This window comes from Phoxinus phoxinus, assembly GCF_949152265.1.
Source record: "Phoxinus phoxinus genome assembly, chromosome: 18".
Classification (NCBI taxonomy): Eukaryota; Metazoa; Chordata; class Actinopteri; order Cypriniformes; family Leuciscidae; genus Phoxinus; species Phoxinus phoxinus.
This window is the reverse complement of record NC_136893.1, coordinates 23481677-23507306: the sequence shown is the minus strand read 5'-3', so window position 1 is coordinate 23507306 and position 25630 is coordinate 23481677. Positions and strand designations below refer to the sequence as shown.

The 25630-nt window shown below is 39.6% G+C and overlaps 1 protein-coding gene and 1 long non-coding RNA gene across 3 annotated transcripts; one reads left to right on the top strand and one right to left on the bottom strand.

Annotated features, from left to right (window-relative positions):
• Window positions 1–1379: 1379 nt before the first annotated feature.
• On the top strand, window positions 1380–8350 carry LOC306986029 (adenosine receptor A1; the record flags this gene model as incomplete). Its single annotated transcript, XM_079588861.1, is given in 7 exon segments — window positions 1380–1400; window positions 1520–1629; window positions 1631–1831; window positions 1833–1854; window positions 7732–7786; window positions 7789–8133; window positions 8136–8350. Coding segments are annotated over 7 exon segments (969 nt in total).
• A 3081-nt stretch (window positions 8351–11431) lies between these two features.
• Window positions 11432–24837, bottom strand: LOC306985814. 2 transcript variants are annotated; one of them, XR_013794865.1, is made up of 2 exons: window positions 23110–24837; window positions 11432–12275 (listed from the first exon to the last, which is right to left on the bottom strand). It is a non-coding gene; the product is annotated as an uncharacterized lncRNA (long non-coding RNA). The 2 variants fall into 2 exon arrangements; XR_013794866.1 differs by having other exon boundaries at window positions 23692–24801.
• Window positions 24838–25630: the final 793 nt, after the last annotated feature.

Sequence of the window (25630 nt, the reverse complement as noted above, 5' to 3'; positions counted from 1 at the left end):
GTAACGCGGAAGTAGTTGTGCAAGTAGTCCATTGTAGAACCTAAAGATAACTGGGTGATTCTCTGAATTGGGTGCCCTTCAAGTCCCCCAAACTTACTTCAAAGATTTTCAATTGAAGGAAATCACAAAATGAATTTTAACGCTGTCAATTAATAGAACCAGGTGCCTTTGTATTATAATACAACACAATTGCTTTTTTAAAAATTTTATTTAAAGATAATGAGTTGCCTAAGTAGTAGACAACAAGCATGTTTGCATGTCCTCACTAACCATCATTACGTTTTTATTGAATATCAAACAAATAAAAAGTGCAATTCATACCAAAATGTTGCTGCTAATATAATCATATGTTGGTCTACTTTAACTAAAATATACATATATATATAAAAATGCATTAATTATATATGAAATTGCAATATTTATACACGTCCTCCAGTTTGTTTTCAACCCCGTCACGCCATACTATTTACCCCCCTATAAAAATAATGGATCAATCCCTGTGGCATCACATCCAGGAAGTGACATCACACAAGTCTCTTGAAGAACATGCTGCAAAGAAAGGCAAGTGTCAGTATCTTTTTTTACCTATATTTCATGTTTTTCACTGTCAGATTAAGATTGTCAGGCTCAACATTTCAACTCTGTTGTATGACTAAATGATAGTAAACAACGGTTTAAGAAGAATTCAATAATAGTTTTGAAAAACATTAAAATTTGATGATGTCTTAAATGCCATGTGATGCTACTGTCTTAGCTAAGTATGGAGTTACAGCTACTGTTAGCCAAAAACTTCAACCCCGTCACATTCAACCCCATCACATTTTCACATTTTTTTATTATAACAGGGTTGAATCGTTGTGACAGGGTTGAATGTTTGACACTTCTTAGTAGATTACTCAATTGTAGACTTGTTGTATTGTGGTGTGAACTGTCAGAAATAATCGATTATGGTATTTTGTTGAATATTTTCAGACATCCCAATGGCAAAAACAGCAGCAGAGAGGCAAAGACAGTACAGAGCAAGAAGAAATGCAGACGCAGAGAGAAGGGAAACATATCTCAAATGGAAAGATCAATTGATGTTTGTTATTAATTAATGCTTAAAGGAGAACTCCAGCGCAAAATTAACCTTTGGTCTAATTACACATTGTTACCTCAACCGTTATCTGAGATTTGTTTTCATGATTATCGAATGTAAATAGTTTTATCTCTAAAAACAGTTATGACCCAAAAGGCACCCATCTCAGAGAATCACCCAACTTTGAAGCTGTGGTTATTAGTGTGATAGATCTCAAATAAGCAGCACGTTTTTCAACATTTTGACTGTGACTCGGTATTTAACATCATCATTTTTGTCCGCCTTCAAATGGAATTAGTTAATGAAATACAGATGTGACAGTGTGAATAAAATTGTCCATTGAGAAGATCAGAGGTGTGCGTGTGTGTGTGTGAGAGCAAAGTGGTCACAGGCTTCTTCAGATTTTTCCATCTCTGTTCTGTTTGCTCGTTGTCCTTGTAGGCTACAGTACTATTTGCTCTCCTCTTGGTCTACACTTCTCTGGAGCTCGCCATCGCGGTGGCTTGCTGCCTGGGCAACGTGCTGGTGGTTTGGTCTGTGTGTTTGAGCCTATACCTTCTGTTTTGTGGTCTCTCTGGCCGTGGCAGGTTTCCTGGTAGGCTCGGTGGCAGTGCCACTGGCTGTGCTGGTGGAGATCCCATTTCATGCCTGTCCGGCGGTCAGTTGTGTGGTGTTGGTGCTGACCCAAGCATCTTTGTTGTCTCTTTTGGCTATTGCTGTGGACCGATACCTGCGGGTATCAATACCTCTCAGGTAAGAACTTTTGGCAATCTTATGTTAACAGTCAGAACCAGCAAACACGTGATGCATTCACGTCATGTCGAGATGACAACACGTGAAAAATTATATTCAAAGTTGTTCACGTCCTCGGACTATGAATTATACGTTTCTATGGCAAACCTATCAACACCTCAATGAATCTGCAGTGGACAGGTGGTAGACTACGAGCTCTCAGAAAATCCCCATCTTACAAACTGTCCAAGCTCTATGTGGACATTAACGCTTTTTACCAGTTGAAATATAGTAAATACGGGTAATTACAACATGGCCTGAATGCACCTACAGTCAGTTTGAGATGATCTTACACTGTATATATTGTATCATAATGTGTCCAGGGTTTGAAATGAACTTTTTTACCCACCAGCCAATTTGTTTGTCAACATGAAACCGAAGACACAATAGTGTAATCTTCCCTATTTGGACATATCCAAAGAAAAAGGCTTTTCAAATAAGAAAAAATGTAGGACGGGATTTGATTTTGTCCACTGGGAATTGATTGGATGGTTGTGGTTTGCTATTGCTATATCCCGCCCTCATGCCAGTAAGCATGCCAAAGAGATTTTTAGATTTAGACTTTTTTTTTTATGAGGGCACAGGAATAAAATAAAATAAATGATGTGCATGGATAAATAATTTATAATAAATATGTTTCTAATAAAGCTCTGCATATTATCGGCACTTAGCAGCGTCGCAATATAGACGCTAGAGGGCGCAAAAGTGTTGGATGTGCGGCATTTCTCCGAGTCCGTTTATGGGACGCGGGTCGTATGAAATGAAACTGTGACGGCGATGGAAAGTGACAGAACATAATCAGAACCCGCCAAATTGGCTAGTGTGTTCATAACCGTCACGGTTGATTTTCATCCGCATTTGGCGGGTTGGCTCGTGTTTATTTCAGACCCTAAATGTGTCATTAAGTTTGTACCAACACGTGTCATGCAAACTGTTAGGCTACTCATTATTATACTCCTGTCTATAACACATGCCCGCTGCGAGTCATTTAACTGTTAAGTTATTCAGCACAAAATGAAATACTCCGGACGTCTGGACTTCCAAAAAGTATAAAAAGCACCATAAAAGCATTTGTTCTTTTTTGGGCGAACTGTCCATTTAATAATGCAAAAGCAAACGAAGTGTTCTTCTTTCACAGAGATATACAATACAACGAAAAGCAATCAACAAACTAACCTGCTAATGTTAGGCTATAGTGTCATATTGTAGCTTACTGTTTTCTGAGGTTGTTGTTTTTTAATGTGGAAGGACAGTGGATTGAGAATATTCAATTCACTATTAAAAAAAAATAAAAAAAATGAGTCAATACAACCTAGAATAGCCTAACAAGTTATCTGGACTGTGATATAGCCTATATGGGGCTTCATTGCCTCATTTTATTTTAATGGAAAATATCAACAACGTTCAAAATATCAACATCAACATATGAGATAATGACATAAGGGTATATTCTAAATAAAATAAGACAATTTTCATTTTGGGTCAGTTTAATTAGCAAATTATACAATTAAAGTGTCATTTGTTACACTTACTAATAGAAAAACACTGTACAAATAAAGCTTTTAATTTCTCAGTTTTTTAACATACAAAGGCCTTGCAGAGTTCATGTCCTGTTTTTGTATTTGTCTTTGAGGCTCAATAAACAGTGTCACTCTTATTATACTGCATTTATCTAAACAATATGGCACTTGTTGACACTATTCCCAACTGACACGTACAGTAACATATGCTTTTCCCACATCCAGAGCTCAATGAGAAACACATAATAATCAACCCAAACATAAAATCAGATATCATGCAGGCCTGGTGATAACAAAGTGACGAGTCAAATGTCATGATTAAAAATCAATATTGTTTATAGTTTAGTATTTTGGAGTACTAGTAGATCAGAATGATTACCCTTGGGAATAAGAAGTGCGCTTTATTGTATTGAATGTAAATACTTAAAAATCATTAAAATGTATTTCTTTTATATTTTATATACTTGCATATAGTTAATATTAGTGTAATAAAAGGCTTGTACACTTTCATGGCCATGTTTCTGAACACACAACTACACTTTAAAAAAGTACACTTTGTAATAAGGTCAAATTAAAGTTTTACTTTAAAGTGCATTTTAAGTCATTATGTTATTATGTTATTGTCGTGCTTAAAGAAGTACACTTATTTTGATGAGCTGACTAACATACTAAAGCACGTTTAAAGTATTAATTATAATTTGAACTCAGTGTGTTATTCAATATTACATTTATAGTTAATTTAACATGTACAACTTCATCATTATGAATTTGCAATAACAAATATATTTAAATATATTCTACATGACATAAAAGTTTCAATAGAAATTACATAAATGCTTGTCAGTATTCACCAATAACTTTAACCATATATCAAAAACAATAGAAGTGATTCTGAAATGACATATAAAGATGTAATTAAGTCGTGCTTAAGTGGGTCAAAAAACTGCATTTAATATAATTTTAAACTATAATATATTTTTTCATTTAATTGTAAATAACTTGCATTTAAGTGTCTGAAAACATTTCATGCAATTCGCAAATATATCAAAGTGAACCTCTTTTCCACAAGTGTGGTAGATTTAGGCACAATACGCGAATTACAGACTACAATAACACATGACGCGTCACTCGTCACTCGAATGGGGGAAAGTGCAACGCTCAATATGGCGGAATAAGTCCCACCTTCTAAATAAGAGCCAATCGCTGATTGGTAAATTCATCGCGTCACTGCAGCCGTTAGGAGCTCCGGAGTCAGTCAGACTACCACTGCGCATTAGCTTGATCCAGCCTGAAAAAAGTCGCTTTCTGTCATGATTCGAGCGTTTAGAAACAAAATGTATGAGAGAGTTGTTGTCAGATTTCATTGGTGATTTCGAATCACTTATTCAAATTTTATCGTAAGCTTGGCGAACAGTTTTGGAGAATTTGATGTTTCCCCATTCAAAGAGATAGGTAGGTAGGTAGGTAAGCTTTATTGTCCCCCATGGGGCAATTTAGTTTACAGTCAGCAGTCACATACAACATACCATCGACACAAAAAACAAAGAACACATTGTAAAACAATACATTAAATATACTCATTCATTTAAAAGACTAATCGCTCTGGGGATCATGGACTTTTTGAACCTGTTGGTGTTACCCCGTGGAACTTTATAACGACGCCCGGAAGGAAGCAATAAAAACTCTTGGCACAACGGATGAGAAGGGTCAGCAATAATAGCCTTAGCCTTCCTCACACATCTGACCCTGTACACCTCGCTAAGGTCATTTAAGGCAATTCCAGCAATCTTACTACACACTTTAACAACATCATTAAGACGGTTCTTTTGCTTCTCCAAGAGAGAACCGTACCAACAGATAAATGAGAAAGTAAGAATTGATTCAATAAAACAGGAATAAAACATTTTCATAAACGTAGTATCCAGGTTAAAATTTCTAAGTTTCCGATAAAAGTACATACGTTGATGAGCTTTCTTGCAGACAGCATCTACCTGCGACTCAAAACGCAACTTATTGTCAATGACCGTCCCCAGGTATTTGTAGTTCTCTACCTGATCCACAGCCTGGCTGTTGATAAGAGCAGGAGGAAGAGACACAGGTGACCTGCCAAAGTTGATGTACACTTCTTTAGTTTTGTTCACATTTATGTTTAGAAAGGCAGTTCCACACCACTCAACAAAATCTGATAAAACAGGACCATGCCCACAGTCTTTCTGACTTAGAAGTGAAACAATGACAGAGTCGTCAGCAAACTTAACAACATGACGACCTGGATAGCTGCTCTGACAGTCATTAGTATATAAAACAAATAAAAGTGGCGACAGTACACAGCCCTGCGGAGATCCGGTTGATGACAAAAGAACATCCGATTGGATCCCATTCACCCTGACTCGCTGAGGCCGCTCTGTTAAGAAGTCCATCAGCCAACTGATCAAACCTGGGTCAATGTTGAAGTTTTGTTTCAGTTTATCAGCTAAAACATGAGGCTGAATACAGTTAAATGCAGAAGAAAAATCAACAAAAAGCAGACGGACCAGAGAACCTGCCCCTTCGAGATGTTTAAAAACCATATTTAAAAGAGTTCCCGTGGCATCATCCACACCTCGACCTGGTCTATAAGCAAACTGTAGAGGATCCAGTTTGTCCTGCACAGAGTTCATTATGGCAGTCTTCACCAGTTTTTCAAATGATTTCATCACCAGAGAAGTGAGTGCTATAGGTCGAAAGTCATTCAGTAGCTTTGGGGCTTTAATTTTTGGGATTGGAACAATGATAGAGTCCTTCCAAAGGCGAGGGACCCTATGCAACTGCAGTGATAGTTGAAAAATGTATGTGAAGATGTCCGCCAACTGCACGGCACAGTTTTTAAGAAGTCGTCCTCCAATATGATCAGGACCAGGGCTTTTCCGCTCTTTGACTGATCTAAAAGCTCTAATGACAGCACATTTATCGATGTGAACATTAGGGGGAGTACAAGCATTATCCTTAAGGTCAGACACCTCTGTACTCAAATTATGCTCATCAAAACGATTAAAAAAAACATTGAATTCATTTGTAAGTTGTAAGTCATTTATCCCATTAAGTGAGACTACACTCTTCTTTGTTGGCATACCCATCATATTTTTCACACCTTCCCATGCAGGGCGTGCATTACCTGCACTCAATAAGTTTTCAACTTTATCTTTGTAAGCAAACTTTGCAAGTTTAAGTTCTCTCTTAACTTGCTTTGAGAGCTCCCTATATTGTTGCATGTCTCCTTGATTAAAATAAATATTCCTCTGATTAATCAATTTCTTGACGGATTTTGAGACCCACTGTTTATTATTAGCATAAATTAAACGGGATTTCTTGGGGACAAACATATCTTCACAAAAAGAAATGTAACTAGAAACCGTTTCTGTTAATTCATTGATATCCGTGCAGGCATTCTTAAAAACGTCCCAGTCAGTATCAGCAAAACATTCTTGTAGATCCTGCACCGATTTATCCGACCATACCGGCACCAGAGTTCGCTCAGGCTTGTTCCTCTTCAGGACAGTTTTGTATGTCGGAACAAGATAAACAACACTGTGGTCGGACGCACCAATAGGAGCTCTCGGGAGTGATTTATATGCTCCTTTGACTGTCCCAAAACAAAGATCAAGACACTTGGAATGCCGAGTCGGACAAGTGACATATTGAAAAAAGTGACCAAGCGCTTTTCCGGGTTTACAGTGGTTAAAGTCTCCCATTAAAAAAATCGGCGCATCCGGCGCTCGCGCTTGAAAACTCTGCACTGTTTTGGTCAGGATTTGTGTTGCGATGTCAACATTAGCCCTGGGATGAATATAAACCACAGTCACAAATAGTTGTGGAAATTCCCTCGGCAAATAGAATGGCCGTAGCGACACCGCTAAAAGCTCAATGTCTGGTGTACACAAGGACTCACGAATGATGACTGTACTGCACCAGCGTTTATTAATGTATAAACATAAACCTCCGCCCAGTGACTTACCGGTCACCGCGGGGTCTCTGTCAAGACGAAAGGGTGCTCCAAAGCCATCAATTTCCATATCGTCTTGGGAGACGTGCTCTTTAAGCCATGTTTCTGTGAAGGCGAGGATGCACGCGTCCCGATACTCCTCCAAAAACCTCACGTGTGCTTGGACTTCATCCACTTTATTGCGGAGAGACTGCACATTTGCTAGGAGCTGCACTTGCATGCCTGAGAGGCATTTGTATGACTTGACAATGACTTGACTTAAAGGAACTTTGATTTAGGTTAAGTGTGTGTCCCGCTGCCCATTTAATTAGTGGCTGACATTTATGAACAAATCCTCTGTGATTGGAGGAACAAAGCAGCGCTCATGGGCTGCAGTAGTCCTGTGTTGGTTGATATCCTGTCTTCTCTCTTTGGTTGACACAACGGCCATTCCCTGTCCTCCCCTTTCCTTAACCCTTCCCATATCAACTGCACCTTTTTAGCTGTCATCCCACTTCCCTATATGATCTACTTCAACTACCTGGGCTGCATCCTACTCCCCTTGGCAGCCATGACTCTTCTTTACTCTCTGGTCTTCTACAGTCTCCGTAAACTCCTCCGGAGGGAAGACGAGACTTCGGCGACCGTTGAATCTAAACTAAGGGCTTTTCTAATCAAGGATAAGAGGCTGGCACGTTCTCTGGCTCTGGTTCTCCTGCTGTTTGCAGCATGTTGGATGCCTCTGCATCTCATGAACTGCGTACTGCTTTCAACGGGCCCACAAGATGTCCCCAGATCACCTTCTACACGGGAATACTCCTCTCTCACGCCAACTCAGCGGTGAACCCTGTGGTTTACGCCCTTCGTATCATAAAGATCAGGGAGGCCTACCTGGAGATCTGGAGACGGTATGTTCTCTGCTGGAGAGGACAAAGAGATTGTCAGCCTGAGAGAACAGAATGCTGGGCATCAAACCACATCGAAACCACTGGTTCATGAATCAGGCAGAAAAACCAAATGCCACTGCGTAATACAGTCCTGAATGGATCTTTGAGAGACGGCAGGCCTAACTTTTCTTACTAGGAGCACTGTAGCCGCTTACTGTAAAAATATGAAGAGCACAAGCAGAACATTTAGGAGTGCTGGGAAAAAGTTGTGGGATGCACTTGATAGTCCTTTGATTCAAAGTGCTTGATTTTCACTCTCAAAAGGTTGTACGAACCCTGATATGAATAATGGAAAAACATTCGACCATTTCTGCCACAATACCATGGTTACAGTTAGCGTTACTACATTAAATCCATGGTGAATGTTGGTGATTTGTGAACTGAAAAGCCTTCTATAACTTATTCATTCATGGCACAATGTTTCTCCTGATTTCCACATCAGCACTGTTTGATCTGATATGGTTTACAATAGAGAATTCTGCGACGAATTGAAATGCTTCTCAATAGATCTCGCAGCGATGTTATTAACTCTGAGGCCAATTCAAACTCTTTCTCACTGGATCTCCCAGTGCTGTGTAGTAATAGTGACGAGTTAATAGTGTCGAGTGGTGGCCCGCGAGTAGCTACCTGTTCTGAAGGAGCGTTCACGCCATGTCGTACTTACTGTAACAATTCTGCACTGTAAAAACCCTTACCTGCATGTAGAACTTGTAAAACAACGTGTAAACTCGGTGTTTTCTCATAGCTACGAGTTGTACCACATTGCCGTACCACCTGACCTCTGTAGATTTAAGGTGTGTTCGACTTGCAGACATGATACAGTAAGCTTTGTGATTAATTTACCCTACAATGTGTGGTGAAATATTATATTAGATTTAACAATACAATACATTTCTTCTCCTTTTTTGCAGAATACCATAAAAATAAAAAATTCAAGTTCAAAAAATATATTGTTAATAAAATATACCGGTACCCATTCCCCCGGTTTCACAGACAAGTCTTAAGATAGTCCCAGACTAGAATTCATGTTTGAGCTGTTTCAACTGAAAGCAACTTGCACTGGCACATCTTAAAATATGTCAGTGCCATTGTTTTGTCTCAAGATGCACACCAGTAATGTTTTTTTCTAAGGTATGTTTATAAAAGATATGTAAATGTCCTAATTGAACTAAGGCCTAATCCTGGCTTAATCTAAGCCCTGTCTGTGAAACCAGGCCATTGTGTTTTGTAAGTAAAAACTATCATCTGGTAATTGATGGTGTAAAACAGTAAAAGTACATTCCCAGACATCACTGTGTGAATAATAAAATAAATTTAACAGGATAGACTCTCAGTTATTGATGTGAAGGACAAACAAGGACAAAAAAGGGAGCTAATAAATCAATTACAATTGAGTTACCGCTCAAAGTTACTATTACAATGTTCTCACATATTTGACTACAAAAGTACAGTTTCGTTTCATTTGAAAAAGTTTGTCTCTGAACTGTATTGTTTATACACTATATAGCCTACTATATTTGTGTGATTAGTGTCATTGGATGCCATTGTTATGTTGTTGATGTGGTTCATGTGTTCGGTTAACAGCTGTAACATGCCTTAGACCAATGTTTACATGGTTATATTTGTGCACAGTTTTTTAACAGTTTTGTTGCCAACCAACTTTGTGAGTAAACTGGTAGGTTTATGAGGGTAGTCTATCAAATGAAGTACAGTATATGACTAACCTTATGGGTTGAGGATGTTGACCTTTAGAGTTTTGCTTTAATTAGCTTTACAGTGCTGGTGTGTCGTTGTTGTACAGTATACAATTTATTATTATATACTATGTTCTAAGAAATATGTTATATATATATATATATAGGGCCCTATTTTAACGATCTGAAACACAAGTATCAAACTCGGAACGCAAGTAAAACCCATTTAGCAAATCTAAAATGGGTTGGTCTGAAGTAGCTTCATTATTCATAGGTGTGGTTTGGGCGTAACGTGAAATAAACCAATCAGAGCGTCCTCTCACATTCCCTTTAAGAGCCGGCGCGCTTGTTCCATGGCGGATTGCTATTATAACGACGGATTTGCCAGCGCACGCCAGAAGCGGTTCACAGCCGAGGAGACCGTTCTCGTCAGGGCCGTAAAACACAGAGAAGTGACATTGTATGGGGATGATGGGAGAAACCCACCCAGCTTTGGTTAAACAGGCGTATAATAATTTGGGTAAATGTGTAAGGAGGGAAACATCTTCATGGACAAAACAATGATTTCCCTCGTGTGTTAATATTTTTCCTTGTAATAATGTATGATTTGCAAAAATGAAAACTGCTGCGTCTGTTTAGATGAGAGAAGCAAATGCGCGTTGTGCACACGCTACATAATGGCCAAGCATGCACCCTTAAAATAGCATATGATTAACGTGCAACGCGCCACTAGGGTTTTCCTGGTCAGTGGCGGAATTGTTTTCTGAAACTGAAAAATAGCACCAGGGAACGTTTGCGCCGGAAAACGCCTCCTCTTTTCGCTGAACCCCTCCGTGCGTTATCTATTGTGAAGGCTCATTTCATTATGGTTGTTGTAGCGCTGTGCTGGAATGTATTGTCATGGACGTACCGTGTCTATTCACGGGTAAAGATACAGTAACATCTTCAGCTAGTCAGCTTGAGATCCTCTCCATCTAAACTAGTTTTATCTTTTAAGCCGAGTAGTGAATGTTTTATGAGCAGTAAGATAACCATATTCCTCCGCACAGTCACACAGAGCCGAAGCACAACCAAAACAACGTTCTTCTGTATAATTAATGCGGTTTTGTTTTTTAATCGCTAAAAGGACCAAAAGTTACAGTGTACATGTACCTTTAAATTTAATTTTCACACATAAAACCATATTTTATAAGCGGTTCAATAATCATTTGCATTCACATACTACATGATTAGGAGCTCTGATCCTTTATGCAAATGAAGGCTCCTGAAATTACAGTACTGTACATGCCTACAAATACTATATACATTGTTTGTTTGATACCCTTTTATAAGGTTTGCACAACAAAGAGACAGTATATTTTAAGTTCTAACTTCTGCTAAACACAAGATAACTACACACTGCTCAACATTAACTTAAAATGAAAAGAAAGTCACAAATATGTTGAGAATAAAACTATTTTATTCATAGAACAAGAACATTTAATGCACATTGTGCATTTATATATCTTTCCATTCACAGAACAAGGCCATATATATTGTCTGCTTGAAACTGAATTTCCTCTTATGATGTGTGAAAATCCTGTTTGATCACAAGCCAACAGAAAAAGCTAAATTATCGATAAAGCCATAAATCTGAGCTCAGTAAATCTCATTTAATCTGATTTTTCTCTTCATATGTAATGCTAGATCAGCATGTTAAGCTTGCATCAGACACACAGATGTTGTTCAGGCTTGTTAGGTAAAATGTTAGGCCTGTTACACAATGCACACAAACATGCAGCTTTAAAGTCCCGTTCACACCAAGAACGATAACCGTAAACAATAACTATATCCGAACTATAAACTTCGGGGAGTTTCAACTAGTGGGCAGATAGTTGGTACCACAAGGAAGGCAATAGACTGTATAGTTATCACCTGAACAGGGTTTGATCCCTCCCACCAAACTATACAACCTACTACCTCACCCTGTCCAGACACCAAAGTGCACACTTCCTACGACACACTTGTCAACATGAAACATCAGTCACAACCCATTATACTTCTGTAATATCCTCTCCGAATCATTGGACGACCGCAGACTGTAGGAAGTGCGTGAGGTGGTTGTGTCAAGCGAGTCCGTGTTGTTTGCGGATGATTTGGCTGTCGCCTTAGGAAAGACAGTAGATTGTATAGTTATCTCAGTGAGAGAGCACCGTGCTCCACAACTATTCAATCTACTACCTCAGCCCCAAGGACAGCAGAACAGGCGTCAACCAGTCAGACAGCAGACCGCTGGATTCATTCCTGCCGAGAGAGACAGAGAGAGAGAGAGATAAAAGATGGTTAGCACAACTATACAGTCAAACTTTCGCTGTAGCTGTACTACACATAACAATATGAGCACGTATATTTACCCTTGTAAAAAAAAAATATTCTGTTTAACCGTGCTGAATGCGCACTTGTAGTGTACTTTAAATCTTAACAGTTTATTTTTTAAAACCAGTACTTGCAGATAATATTATATTAATGAAAAAAGGCCACTTAAGTGCATTTAGAGAGAGTACACTATCATGACTGTGGTTCATTCAATATTACTTTTAAAGTTAATATAAATAGCTTCATCATTTTAAAAGTGTAATTGCGATATTTAAATACATGACACAAAAGTTTCAATAGAAATGTCAGTAATGTATATTTTAGTTGACCATAAATGCTTGTCAGTACATTCAGCAGTAACTTTAACTTTATTTCAAAGACAATAGAAGATGTGCAGATGTACTAATGTAAATGTAAAATGTAAATAACATGCAGTTTAGTGTCTTAAAACATTTAAAGCAGTACACACTTAAGATATTATTATATCTGTAATAAGTACTCTTTTTTTTAAGTATGCTGTACTTAAATGTGCTTCTTTTTTTAACAATGGTTGGAATTCGGCAAGAGCATCTAAACACTTTCTGGTTGTCAAACATTAGTGCATCATGTTCATAGTTAATGTGACTACAAATCATCTTGACACCAGCTGGTAAAAAATGGCTCAGAAAATCAAAGTTAGTCCTGAGAAAAGGTTGTGCAGCATTTGTTTGCGGATGCCACTTGGTGTCATATTGTATTATTTAATGCAAGGTGTCAATACATCGTCAATCTATGTTAAGACTTCAACGGTCTGACTTCAGTCATTCAGTCACATAACCCGAATGGTTCTGCCATAGATCACAGAGCTACTTATTTCTATGTAGTTGCCGAAAAACAACAGTAGTTGAAAGCTCAGCATGTGTGTTCTCCAGACTCGAGTCAGCGGTGCTTATTTGAGTCGGAAAAACGATCAAACATAAAAAAGACCAGGGAACTGTGAGGAGTTGAACCGGGATGCAGGCTAAAAGGGAAGCGCTAATTTTGAAAGCCAAAGCTAAATTACTCACTCATTCTAGCGAGGCTGGCATTGGATCATGAAGAAAAAAAAGGCTTGATCCTTCGCCAGGAATTCGCGCCCGTTTTGCCAAAATCTGAGCTCATTCCAACGAGACAACATTGCGTAAGCTACGCTTTTGAAGTAAACACACGATGTAAAACATGGCTTCCCCAGCTGTCTCCTGTAGCTTTGACAAAGCTGATTCTGCTATTCCGCACAGCAAAATAGTGGGAAAACAAAATGGCGGCGTTTCGGCCATTTTAGGGTGCGAGTGCTGTGCATTCCTTACAACCTCTGTGAGGTGTGCCTGAAAAACCCATTCACACGTTCACTGTTCTCAGAGGCTAGTAAGGGTCTCCCTCTCGATGCACTGGGGGACTCAGGCATCAGTATAATGACTAGAAAGCCAAGATTCCTCCTCGGATCAATAGTGTTCTTTCATTACACAACAAAACATCATGTCCATTAGCATGTTAGCATGCGTGACAAACCCAAACATCTTTGAATATCAGCATTCTAACATGCAAGCATGCAACTATTTCAGTTCCTAATTTGTGAATGTTAAAGTTTTGCTGTTAAATGCAACATTTCTTTTTTATTATTCACTCATTCTTGAACTTCCAACCTTGATCAAGCAAGTAGGACATGCAAAAACATTTGCAAACTGACAGTAAAAGCAGTTATTGTGTGGCGTTAATAGGTGGAGCATGTCTGCTTTGCATAAATAGACATGCAAATCTCTCTGACTTTCAGCAATTTGTTAACATACAAAAGTCTTCTTAGCTAATTAGCATACACATGCTGTATGGGGGGGGGGGTGATTGAAAAGTTTTGGCACACGACACTGTCTGCTGGAACACAAAGAAGAGGCAGAAGCTGAGAGATGGCATGTCATGACTGCTGTGCCAACTTTCGGTAAAGGTCAGGTCAGTCATAAGCTGTGCAACAACACAAGCTTAACTATCTTTATCCCTTATCAGTGAAGGCGCTTTATTCATTTTTCATAGTTATAATGTTCACAAACATGTTCACAAACATAAAACTTCAGCTTTATCAATCAATAAAAACACACAATTTTCTTATATGATACAATCAAAGAAAAAACAACAACAACATTGTCATAGCTTTTACCGTGTAGTTATGCCAGCTATTCTGTAGTAGAATTGCTTCTTTAGCACAACGTATGATGCCTCACCCATGAAATATGCTAATATGGTCTGACAGATGTGACATTTGGATTTTTAGATTACACGGGGAACTAGTCTGCCCTTCTGTTCCCCAATGTGTGGTAATCGCCTTGATGGGGACTAACCAGTGCTTTTGGTGCTTTGCCAGATATTTAAGTCCGTTTTAGTGGCGCTTTGATTTTTTCATATGTAAATGTCCTCTTTAGTTAATTTTTTTATATGTAATGCTAATGCTAATGCAAATTAGACACAACAGCCCTTATTTTTGCGACATGGGTATTTACTGTAAGAGAGTATTAGAGATTATCTGTTGCTTTCAGCGTTGGCAGTGTGGGTGGAACTGAAAAGAGGATCATAAGATACCATAAAATAGATATTGCAGCAATATTTATATAGCATTTTGGTGGCTTTATCAGTTGAATATGTCTATCAACACTTTTATTCAATGACTTCAGGAAATAGTTTGCATGAATGAGCCCACATAATCATGATTTTTATGAAAACTGCATGTGATTGTTCTGCATAGCACTTCAGGACAAAGAGAATGTTCAAAAGCTAAATTCTAATGACACAAAACGTAAATATGAATAATCACAATACTTTTCCAACTATACAGTATTGTACTCTAAGGGGATTTCCACTAAGTGACTGGAATGTGACTTTAATTGCCTGCTAAAGTTACACTTAAGTAGATGAACATAAATTATTCTCCAAAAGAAGAAATACTGATACTGTATTGAAGCTCAATCTGATCATAGACAAATGCGAACATAAAATAACACAGTTGATTTATTTAAATTTTCATGCTGTGAAAGGGTTAGTAAATCCAAAAAAAATTTATTCTGTCATCATTTACTCACCCTCGTGTCTTTCCAAACATATAAGACTTTCGTTCATCTTCACAAATAAAGATTACCACTTTGATGCTTCAAAGTTTGAGCTTTTGAAGCTTCGCTTGAGCTTCTGCAAGAACCAATGAGGTTCATTCTCGTGTTACGTAGCACGTTTGAGCTTCAGCAAGAACCAATGAGGTTCATTATCGTGTAACGCAGCACGTTTTAGCTTTTACAAGAACCAATGAGGTTCATTATCGTGTAACGCAGCACGTTTTAGCTTTTACAAGAACCAATGAGGTTCATTCTCGTGTTACGCATCACGTTTGAGCTTCTGCAAGAACCAGTGAGGTTCATTATCGTGTTACGCAGCACGTTTGAACTTCTGCAAGAACCAATGAGGTTCATTCTTGCGTTACGCAGCACGTTTGAACTTCTGCAAGAACCAATGAGGTTCATTCTCGTGTAACGCAGCACGTTTGAGCTTCAGCAAGAACCAGTGAGGTTCATTCTCGTGTTACGCAGCACGTTTGAGCTTTAGCAAGAACCAATGAGGTTCATTCTCGTGTTACGCATCACGCTTGAGCTTCAGCAAGAACCAATGAGGTTCATTCTTGTGTTACGCAGCACGTTTAAACTTGAGCAAGAACCAATGAGGTTCATTATCGTGTAACGCAGCACGTTTGAGCTTCTGCAAGAACCAATGAGGTTCATTCTTGCGTTACGCAGCACGTTTGAACTTCTGCAAGAACCAATGAGGTTCATTCTCGTGTTACGTAGCACGTTTGAGCTTCTGCAAGAACCAATGAGGTTCATTCTCGTGTTACGTAGCACGTTTGAGCTTCTGCAAGAACCAATGAAGTTCATTCTTGCGTTACGCAGCACGTTTGAGCTTCAGCAAGAACCAATGAGGTTCATTCTCGTGTTACGTAGCACGTTTGAGCTTCTGCAAGAACCAATGAAGTTCATTCTTGCGTTACGCAGCACGTTTGAGCTTCAGCAAGAACCAATGAGGTTCATTCTCGTGTTACGCAGCACGTTTGAACTTCTGCAAGAACCAATGAGGTTCATTCTCGTGTTACGCATCACGTTTGAGCTTCAGCAAGAACCAATGAGGTTCATTATCGTGTAACGCAGCACGCTTGAGCTTCAGCAAGAACCAATGAGGTTCATTCTTGTGTTACGCAGCACGTTTAAACTTGAGCAAGAACCAATGAGGTTCATTATCGTGTAACGCAGCACGTTTGAGCTTCTGCAAGAACCAATGAGGTTCATTCTTGCGTTACGCAGCACGTTTGAACTTCTGCAAGAACCAATGAGGTTCATTCTCGTGTAACGCAGCACGTTTGAGCTTCTGCAAGAACCAATGAGGTTCATTCTTGCGTTACGCAGCACGTTTGAACTTCTGCAAGAACCAATGAGGTTCATTCTCGTGTTACGCAGCACGTTTGAACTTCTGCAAGAACCAATGAGGTTCATTCTCGTGTAACGCAGCACGTTTGAGCTTCTGCAAGAACCAATGAAGTTCATTCTTGCGTTACGCAGCACGTTTGAACTTCTGCAAGAACCAATGAAGTTCATTCTTGCGTTACGCAGCACGTTTGAGCTTCAGCAAGAACCAATGAGGTTCATTCTCGTGTTACGTAGCACGTTTGAGCTTCTGCAAGAACCAATGAAGTTCATTCTTGCGTTACGCAGCACGTTTGAGCTTCAGCAAGAACCAATGAGGTTCATTCTCGTGTTACGCAGCACGTTTGAACTTCTGCAAGAACCAATGAGGTTCATTCTCGTGTTACGCATCACGTTTGAGCTTCAGCAAGAACCAATGAGGTTCATTATCGTGTAACGCAGCACGCTTGAGCTTCAGCAAGAACCAATGAGGTTCATTCTTGTGTTACGCAGCACGTTTAAACTTGAGCAAGAACCAATGAGGTTCATTATCGTGTAACGCAGCACGTTTGAGCTTCTGCAAGAACCAATGAGGTTCATTCTTGCGTTACGCAGCACGTTTGAACTTCTGCAAGAACCAATGAGGTTCATTCTCGTGTAACGCAGCACGTTTGAGCTTCTGCAAGAACCAATGAGGTTCATTCTTGCGTTACGCAGCACGTTTGAACTTCTGCAAGAACCAATGAGGTTCATTCTCGTGTTACGCAGCACGTTTGAACTTCTGCAAGAACCAATGAGGTTCATTCTCGTGTAACGCAGCACGTTTGAGCTTCTGCAAGAACCAATGAAGTTCATTCTTGCGTTACGCAGCACGTTTGAACTTCTGCAAGAACCAATGAAGTTCATTCTTGCATTATGCAGCACGTTTGAACTTCCTTAAAAACCAATGAGGTTCGTTCTGGTGTTACGCCGCATGTTTGAGCTTCAGCAAGAGGTTGGTTCTCGCGCATCAACCAGGTTCGGTTGGGCTTCTGTTTATGTTCGCTGATCAATGTTTATATGTGAATCAAACCCTAAATTAATCTGTTCATCATATAAAGCAATCGAGTGTATTCAGAAAACCGCTAAATTCATATGGATTAGTTTTATGATCTCTTTATGAACTTTTTAAAACCTGTAGTGGTAGTTGCATAGCTGTCAATGGCAGAATCAAAGACCGAAATCACTTTAAATCTTCATTTGTCTTCTGAAGATGAACAAAAGTCTGACTGGTTTGGAACAACATGAGGGGGAGTAATTAATGACAATTATAATTTTTGGATGAACTAACGCATTAATTTCAGAGCGAATGGAACATAGTATCCTAATTTTATAAACGATAATGTAATCATTTCCATCTGTGTAGAAACAATATAAGGTTTGTCCCACGTCTTCTAAATAGTGTTACTGTAAACTTAAACTTCAACTATTTATAAAAATAGATATTAGTAAATATAAATAGATGAAAACCTAAACTTAAAAACCATTCCCTGGGCAAAGGAAATGTTGCCTTGGCAACTAACTGAAATAAATAAGTTGAAGTACTAGCTATAGTCCTTCAAGTACAATAGTACTTGAAGTAATAATTAAATACTGTTATATTATATAAATAATACTAAAGTATCACTGTTACTAAAATTACATGACAATAACATAACATAAGAGCTTAACGTTAACAATTAACAAGTCTCTTACAAAACTAGATTATATAATGGCATTCAAATGAGGTTATTGATTAGTTTTAGAGAAAAAGCATTTCCGAATGCTTGACTTTTAAACAGCAAGCCTCTTATCTGAATGCACAAAGTCATAGTGTTAGGACAAGCAACTTAGCACTAACAAATCTGCATGTAATACATTGCAGGCATTTGTGTCTTATGTTATTAATTCACCATGTTTATTCATTTTAAATCGGCTTTACTCTGTAGCCTACATATGGGGTTCCAGATTAGCAACCAAAATAATTTAATAAATGTTGTGACATCGTGTGAAAAAAATGCTAAAGCATTTTTCTGAGAGACTTCACCTGGTATTATACATTTATGTATTAAGCACCGTTATCTGAGTGCAGAGTTGCAAATTTAATGATGTTTTTCAAAAACCTAGTGAACTGCCTTGCAGTCTACATCATACGCAGCATCATAATTATTATGGACCACATTAGTGAGTACTGTGGAAGGCAGCAACTCTGTGGATCATACAAATATGGAAGAGTAAGTCGACTTTGTTGTTAGCATGTTGCTAAGCTAATTTCATACTACTCTTGTACAGATTAAAAAATAGATAGAACACACTAAAATATTGAGTAAAATACCCCAGACATTTTGTTATATAATGACATTTATTTCTAATCAACGTTTCTCTCACTATCTTGGTGTGATATTTTCACTGAACTTGCAGTGTATTCTGGGATTGCGATACATGCAATGCCTTACAATTTGGCTAAAGCGAAGTATCTTACCTTTTGGAACCGCCTTCAAGTCGGGAGTGCACCTATGATGCCTTAAAACGCTCCCTACGTAGGCGGCTCAATAGGTTTTGGAACAGAGCCTGCGTCTCTAATATATGAAAAACATCACAGAGACATTATTATTGCAGTTGTTAAAATAATCTCTGTCATACATGACAAAACCGGTTTCTCAAGGTAATATAACAAAGCCCTCTCTGAGCCTCTCGATAAATGGCTGCCATTTTTAATTGCCTGCATTTGTTTACACATCAGCTATACCATACCACCTCTTGGCATAATCATAAACCAAGCATTTTTTATAGTCACAAAAGGAACATCTTGCTTCCCTGTTTTGCAACTCAGAAAAGAGGTAAACGAATGAAATCAGATCAACAAAAGGCCTTCTATCTTACCTAGCGATCAAAGGACACAGCCGTTAGCCCTTGTGCCCGTCCAATCGCAGGTGGTAAACAGACAAATCAATTAGCCTTCTGAACGCCTCCCACTGCGTTATGGTTGCCAAGACCATATGCGGTTAGGATACTTGCTCGAATTGTACACCGAAAATGGCTATCGATAATCTTGCGCTAGATCCAATGAAACCGGCTAAACGTTTTTGGCACAAGCTCACTGAGAAATTGGTACATATTCATGTTTTCATTTAAATTTTCTCCCCTCCTCTCTGTCGCCGAGTCCCTGAGTCTGGTGCCAAGAAAGGGGCAGTGCCTGTATGCCAGGCTGAATTTCAATGAACGGAGAAGAGGGTGGTGGGTAGAGCGTTGACGGGTGGGGGATGTTGGCAGAGGAAGACTAAGAGGCCACAATTACAAGAATAAAAAATACGGAACTTGAGACAATGCCTTTGTGCAGCATTAATTTAACGTAGGAGGGGAGCTTCCCCGTTGAAAATCCCTTCGCCGTCCACATTACAGAAAATAAGCCTTCGTAAAAAAAAAAATCTCATAAAAGAAAAGAAAGAAAATACAAGATACGCTATGAACAAACAATAGATGTTTTCATTTTTTACTATTAATAGTACTGTCACTATCTTCTCATCTCTTTTGTTTGTGCAGCTGATCAGCATTCTCAGCATTCGTGAGTCCATATCTAGCATATTATCGTTTAGTGCAACTGTTGCACAAGTTATTTAACACAAAGCATGCCATGCTTTGTGTTTGTATGAATCATTGTACACAATAAATAGCGCAGTATTACCCTGAACTGCATTTCTTCCTGTTTACTGAACCTGTGATGTTTACCTCAGTTATTCCTTCCACACTGCTCAAAAGAGTTGAGCCATTTAAAGCTTTAACTCTTCGAAAATGTCATTAATCATTCAGCTTATGATCCCCTGTCATCAACCTACACCAGAAAGAAACGCCCTTATTGCAAAAATAGCGGTCCCCAAAAAACAGGAAGTTGGGCTTGGCTTGACCTTGGTTGACTCTGTCACGCGGTCTCCGGAGAGCCTGCTGTTACTCATCGAAACTCAACGATAAGGATTCTGCTTTGCCTTGTTTATAGAAAGACCTTGCAGATTAGACTTAGATCTCTGCCCCCGTCTGGGGCCGTGTAACTAATAGGCTCTGAGCATATGCTGCGTGTCTGTGCATTTGGAGGCGGACAGCAGTGTTTTCTCACCTGCAGTGGATTTTCCACCGTGAACACTTTCGTTATAAACACGTCTTCCAAATAAAACTTTAAATATGAAGTCAAAATGTTCAAAACTGGTGTTGTATTCTGTCTTTTCTAGCATGAAGTTGTAGATCTGATTGTGTGTGCAGTGAAATGTAAGCGTGTTTAGGGTTAAACTCGGTTTGTTTTGAAACTTCCTGTTTGCTAATGTGGGGTCGGGGCCCAGGGTGCATCTGATCGTCAGCTACAGTAAATGTAGGAGGGAGCGAGGCTGTATGGGAAGGGGGGAAGGGGGGAAGGGGGGAAGGGGGGAAGGGGGGGGGGAGAAGAGCGTGAGGGAGAGAAAATATGAAGCTACATGATAAGTTCATCTGAGGAGAACAGGGGGTGGAGGAAATGCTCTCCTTTCCTCCCTCCCTCACGCCACTTTTTTCCTGTTGCCATCTCTCTCTGTCTCTGAGCAAAATAAACATGTATACGCAAACTTCTCTGTTTTACTGTACAAAGCAGCAAATTACCTGCCCTCGTTCCTTCCGCTGACGAGTAATAAAGCACTAAAAAGAACACGATCCAAGAAAAATCCTTGCTCTATAGCTAAAACAACAAACATCAGCATATCATGTGTTATTTCAACCTAACTCCACCATTTTTCACAGCTTTTCCACTTTTTGTTTGCATGAAAGCCGATATTCTGCTAAATAAGGATTTGTTTAAAATGTTTGCATTTATTTTAATTAAAGAGACTGCATTAAAAAGTCGCTCGTAAAATACAGCAGTACACAAACACGTGGCATGTCGACGCCATCTTGAAATCTTTCTTTGTATTTTTTTGTAAAAGATGTGAATCCGATTTAAATCATATGCATCGATGCATGTTTAATTTCGGTGGTCTACTGGTGTCATTTGGTCCTAGTTATTATGTCCTTGTTAGAAAAAAGAGACCTTCTTTACTCTAGAGAAAGCAGATACCATCAATTGTCCAGCCTGTTTTAAAGGAATTAAATGTGAATTTCACAAACATAACAAATGCACAAAAAATTAACAAGATAGTTGATCAAGTGTATCATATCGATGGATTGTAACCACCCTCTGATGTTACGTTCAATAACTGAAACTTAATCAGTTTACAATAACAAATATTAAATGAGTCTTAAACACCCCTGTTTATTGTTTTCTGTATGTAATATCCGATTAGCATTTAAATCAGTTCGATCACTTACTTCTGCCTATCTGCATAACAAATGTAACTTGGTCATTAACACATACAATTAGTTCCCAAACGGTTAAGTTTAATTAGTGTCTTTCCCAAACTAGCCCCACTCGGTTTATTTTGGCATTCATCTAATTTGCACTGCAAATGCAACAGGAAAAAAGGCAGTCGAATACAAACAGAACAAGCCAACCGTTTAATAGAATACCATCTGAATATAAAAAGAAGTAATTTGATTATATCAATACCAAATGCCATACAAGTAACCAAATGCTCTTGTACTGTACATGCAAGTTAACTTTACTCATGCTTTCTTAAATGCAAATGATATGCCGCAGCTAAGCCCTCATGGGCACTTTTTTATAGAGAGATATAGAATAAAAATAAAAAGCTGGCAGTAATATAGTCGACAAAGATAAAAGGTAATTGTTGTACAGAAATGTGAGGGATGTCCAATTCATATTTGACATAAGAGGCATTTTATAGGCCATCCATGAATCACTGCCATCATATCCAAAAATATCACTGTGTTATTTTCCTTCCAAAAGCATTAAGGCAGCAGCCAAACACAATTTGGATGTTCAAATCATTAAAATCATTAAAAAAAAACTTAAACCCCAAAATGAACTGCCCAAAACGACCCAAAACTAAGAGAACATGCATGCTATACGAAGGAATGTGAACCAAATTGCAAAATAACTTCTTACCTAAATTCATTTAAAAAAAGAAGAAGAATTGAACCAAAAAACATTTATCAAAAGGACATCAACAATAATTTGTCCGAAAGTCGTTTAGCGGAGTAGAAATGGCGGAATCCGAGGCATGGACACGTTTACAAGAGGAAGACAACAGTGAACAAGAGAGCCAGAGCAGCTGGGTAAAATAATCGACAATGATGCTTTAAGAGAATTGCTTAAAAAGGGACTGAATAATCAGTGGAATATTACAAAGTATGAAAGCGGGGGAAAAGAAAGAACGAAATACCTGCAGACTAGAGGCTTCAACGTCAAAGAACACAAGGCAGGGTCATGGCGGCGAGAAGAGGTAGACTCGTGCACATAGTACGCCTGTCTCGGGGAGAGAGACCTACAAACGTGCTGCCACCAAACATGCTCTTCCACGGGGTTGTGGCTGAAGACAGAGCACGTACAGCGGCCTCCGCTTCACCCGCCTCACCACGAGCTCTTTCTCCCTGCCCACTTTGGCACAGGATGCGAAGTGAAAGACAGAAGCTGAGAGAGGGAGAGAGGAGGTGGAGAAAGAAAGGGACTGAGAAACGAAAAAGAACGCAGAGATCAAGAAGAGAGGGATTTGCCAAGCAGAAAAAAAAGCAGAGTGTCCATAAAGGCACAGCTTTTTGCTAGACTAGCATGCAAAAACATGACAAACTTGTATTTATGGGAATGCAAGAGAGTCAGCTTGTACCCATCTGCCCCAGTCACAGTTATTGCAAGCAGACGTCTGGAAAATAAGCGGTCAGAATTGATTATTTAAAGGAAAAACTTGATCAGCCGAGCAGGTCCCGACAGAAGAGGCGAGAAAGATTCAGAACTGGTCAATACTTACGGGATTTTTTTTTGGTGCCCTTTAGCCAAAGCATGTGACCGACTCCTTCAGCAATTAGTCAAAGCTTTCGGTGGTTTCTCGAGGAATATAAATAACCCTCCCAAAAGAAGTGCGAGAGGACGAAGAGTTGATTTTGCTCGCCCCTGAGAATGCAATGATTGCCTTTGTCAGCATTTGGCATCTGTCCCAGGTAGTTTGAGCCTTCCAGTTATAGTCCTCGGTAATCATTACACACATCCAGAGGCTGTTCTACCACTGCCTGCGTTTTGGATCTCTTTATCAGGAAAACATGACATGAGTGGTCCGTAGTACTTCCTCAAAGAACCTTGAAAGACACCACAGTTGGCTGATCCCACTTGCCCGATTCATTTGGTTTTATGACTTGCCATGTGTTTGACACCATCGTCCAAGTTGCACTTTGCATGCAGTCATTTAGTCAAGAGTGGCAAAACGGTATTAAAATAAGCACTGGAGAAGTTATCGCAGTTTGCAGCGGAGTCATATCACTAGAAGTTTGTCAAGTCCTTACCATGAAAGAGGAAGTTACTACAACGTGTCAGTCGTTGCAGCGACAGACTTCACATGGTCATCTTCCTGTGCAAGAAAGTTCTGATGTAAAACAGGCATCCTCTTTATGGTACGCAGATGGCATCTTTTCAGATGTGCGCACGTTTGTCCCGTCTGCTCGCAGGCACTGTCCTGGGCAGCACAGCGCGTGACGTCACAGTCCCTTTGTTATTGATGCATTTACATATTTCTCATTTACTGAACTCGCTGAACTCCTCACTTCCTAGCACATCCGTTCCCCGTTCAATACTCCCTGCAGAGAGAGAGAGAGAGAGAAAAAAAACATCACTTTTAAACCTTTTCGAATGGCACCTTGCCAAAGTAGGGGAGCGTGAAAGCACAGAAGGAAATCCTTGATGCAGTGCCTTAGTTGCAGACGCTACAAAGATTTATTTCGCCCTTTTTTTCCCCCCTCTCCTACAAATTTGCTCCCCGTGTCTCTTCCTGTCGAAATGAGGGGAGGCTGTAAAAAGTTTCAGCTGCGCCGGCAGAGGCTGTCTCATTTGGCAGCGGTTCAAAACAGCATTGCTTGCTTCCAAAAGCCAGTCTGCTTGCCAGCCGGGTGAGTTTGAAAAGGCCACACTACACTCCGCCCATGTTTGGGAGAGAGAGAGAGAGCGCGCGCGAGAGAGAGAGAGAGAGAGGGAGGGAGAGAGAGAGATGGGGCAAAGCTACGCGCCACGGCTCAGCCCTTCCCACCCTGCCTTACTTGGCAGAGCAGCTTTTTTCAGGATAGGGGGAATCTAGGTCAGACCTTGTGTGCCTGTTGTGGGACAGATCAGAGCACCTTTTCATGTGTGTGAGGTGTATTCTTCCCTCTGCACTTCCTGCACATGCCATCCAGCCAACTGAAAGCAGGATCCTAACCGGGTCCGGTTACTCCAGCACAGTAAAGCATACCTTTCAAAAGACCTCGTCCCACCTGCGCCTATAAGCGCTTTCAAAGAAGTATCTGTGATCCTGAATTCTGTGTAACGCATGTGGCTGGAAACACACGGATGGGATGGGCTGTGATGCCTGTGTGCTGATTGTTTTTCTTCAAGTTTGTTTTGGGTCTGTGGCCCCGTAGTCATCTCACTTTCCAATCTGAACTGTTGACTTTGGCTTGGTTCGCTCCACAGGTGTTCGCACTGCATAAAAAAACACACAGAGAACTGCTCAAAATGACTGATGGCAGGTCTGAGCAGCTGACTGTCACATCTATGGTTGTCCACACCTGCGGAGCTTATTCAGGGCAAGTTCCTTTCACGTCTATCTAGTTCCTTTTTTCCTTATTGTGCATGTTACTATCAGTGGCGCCGGTGCTATTCAAGAGGGAGGCACGGATATCAGTTAATGATAAAATGTGTTGGTCCATTCAAATATATATATT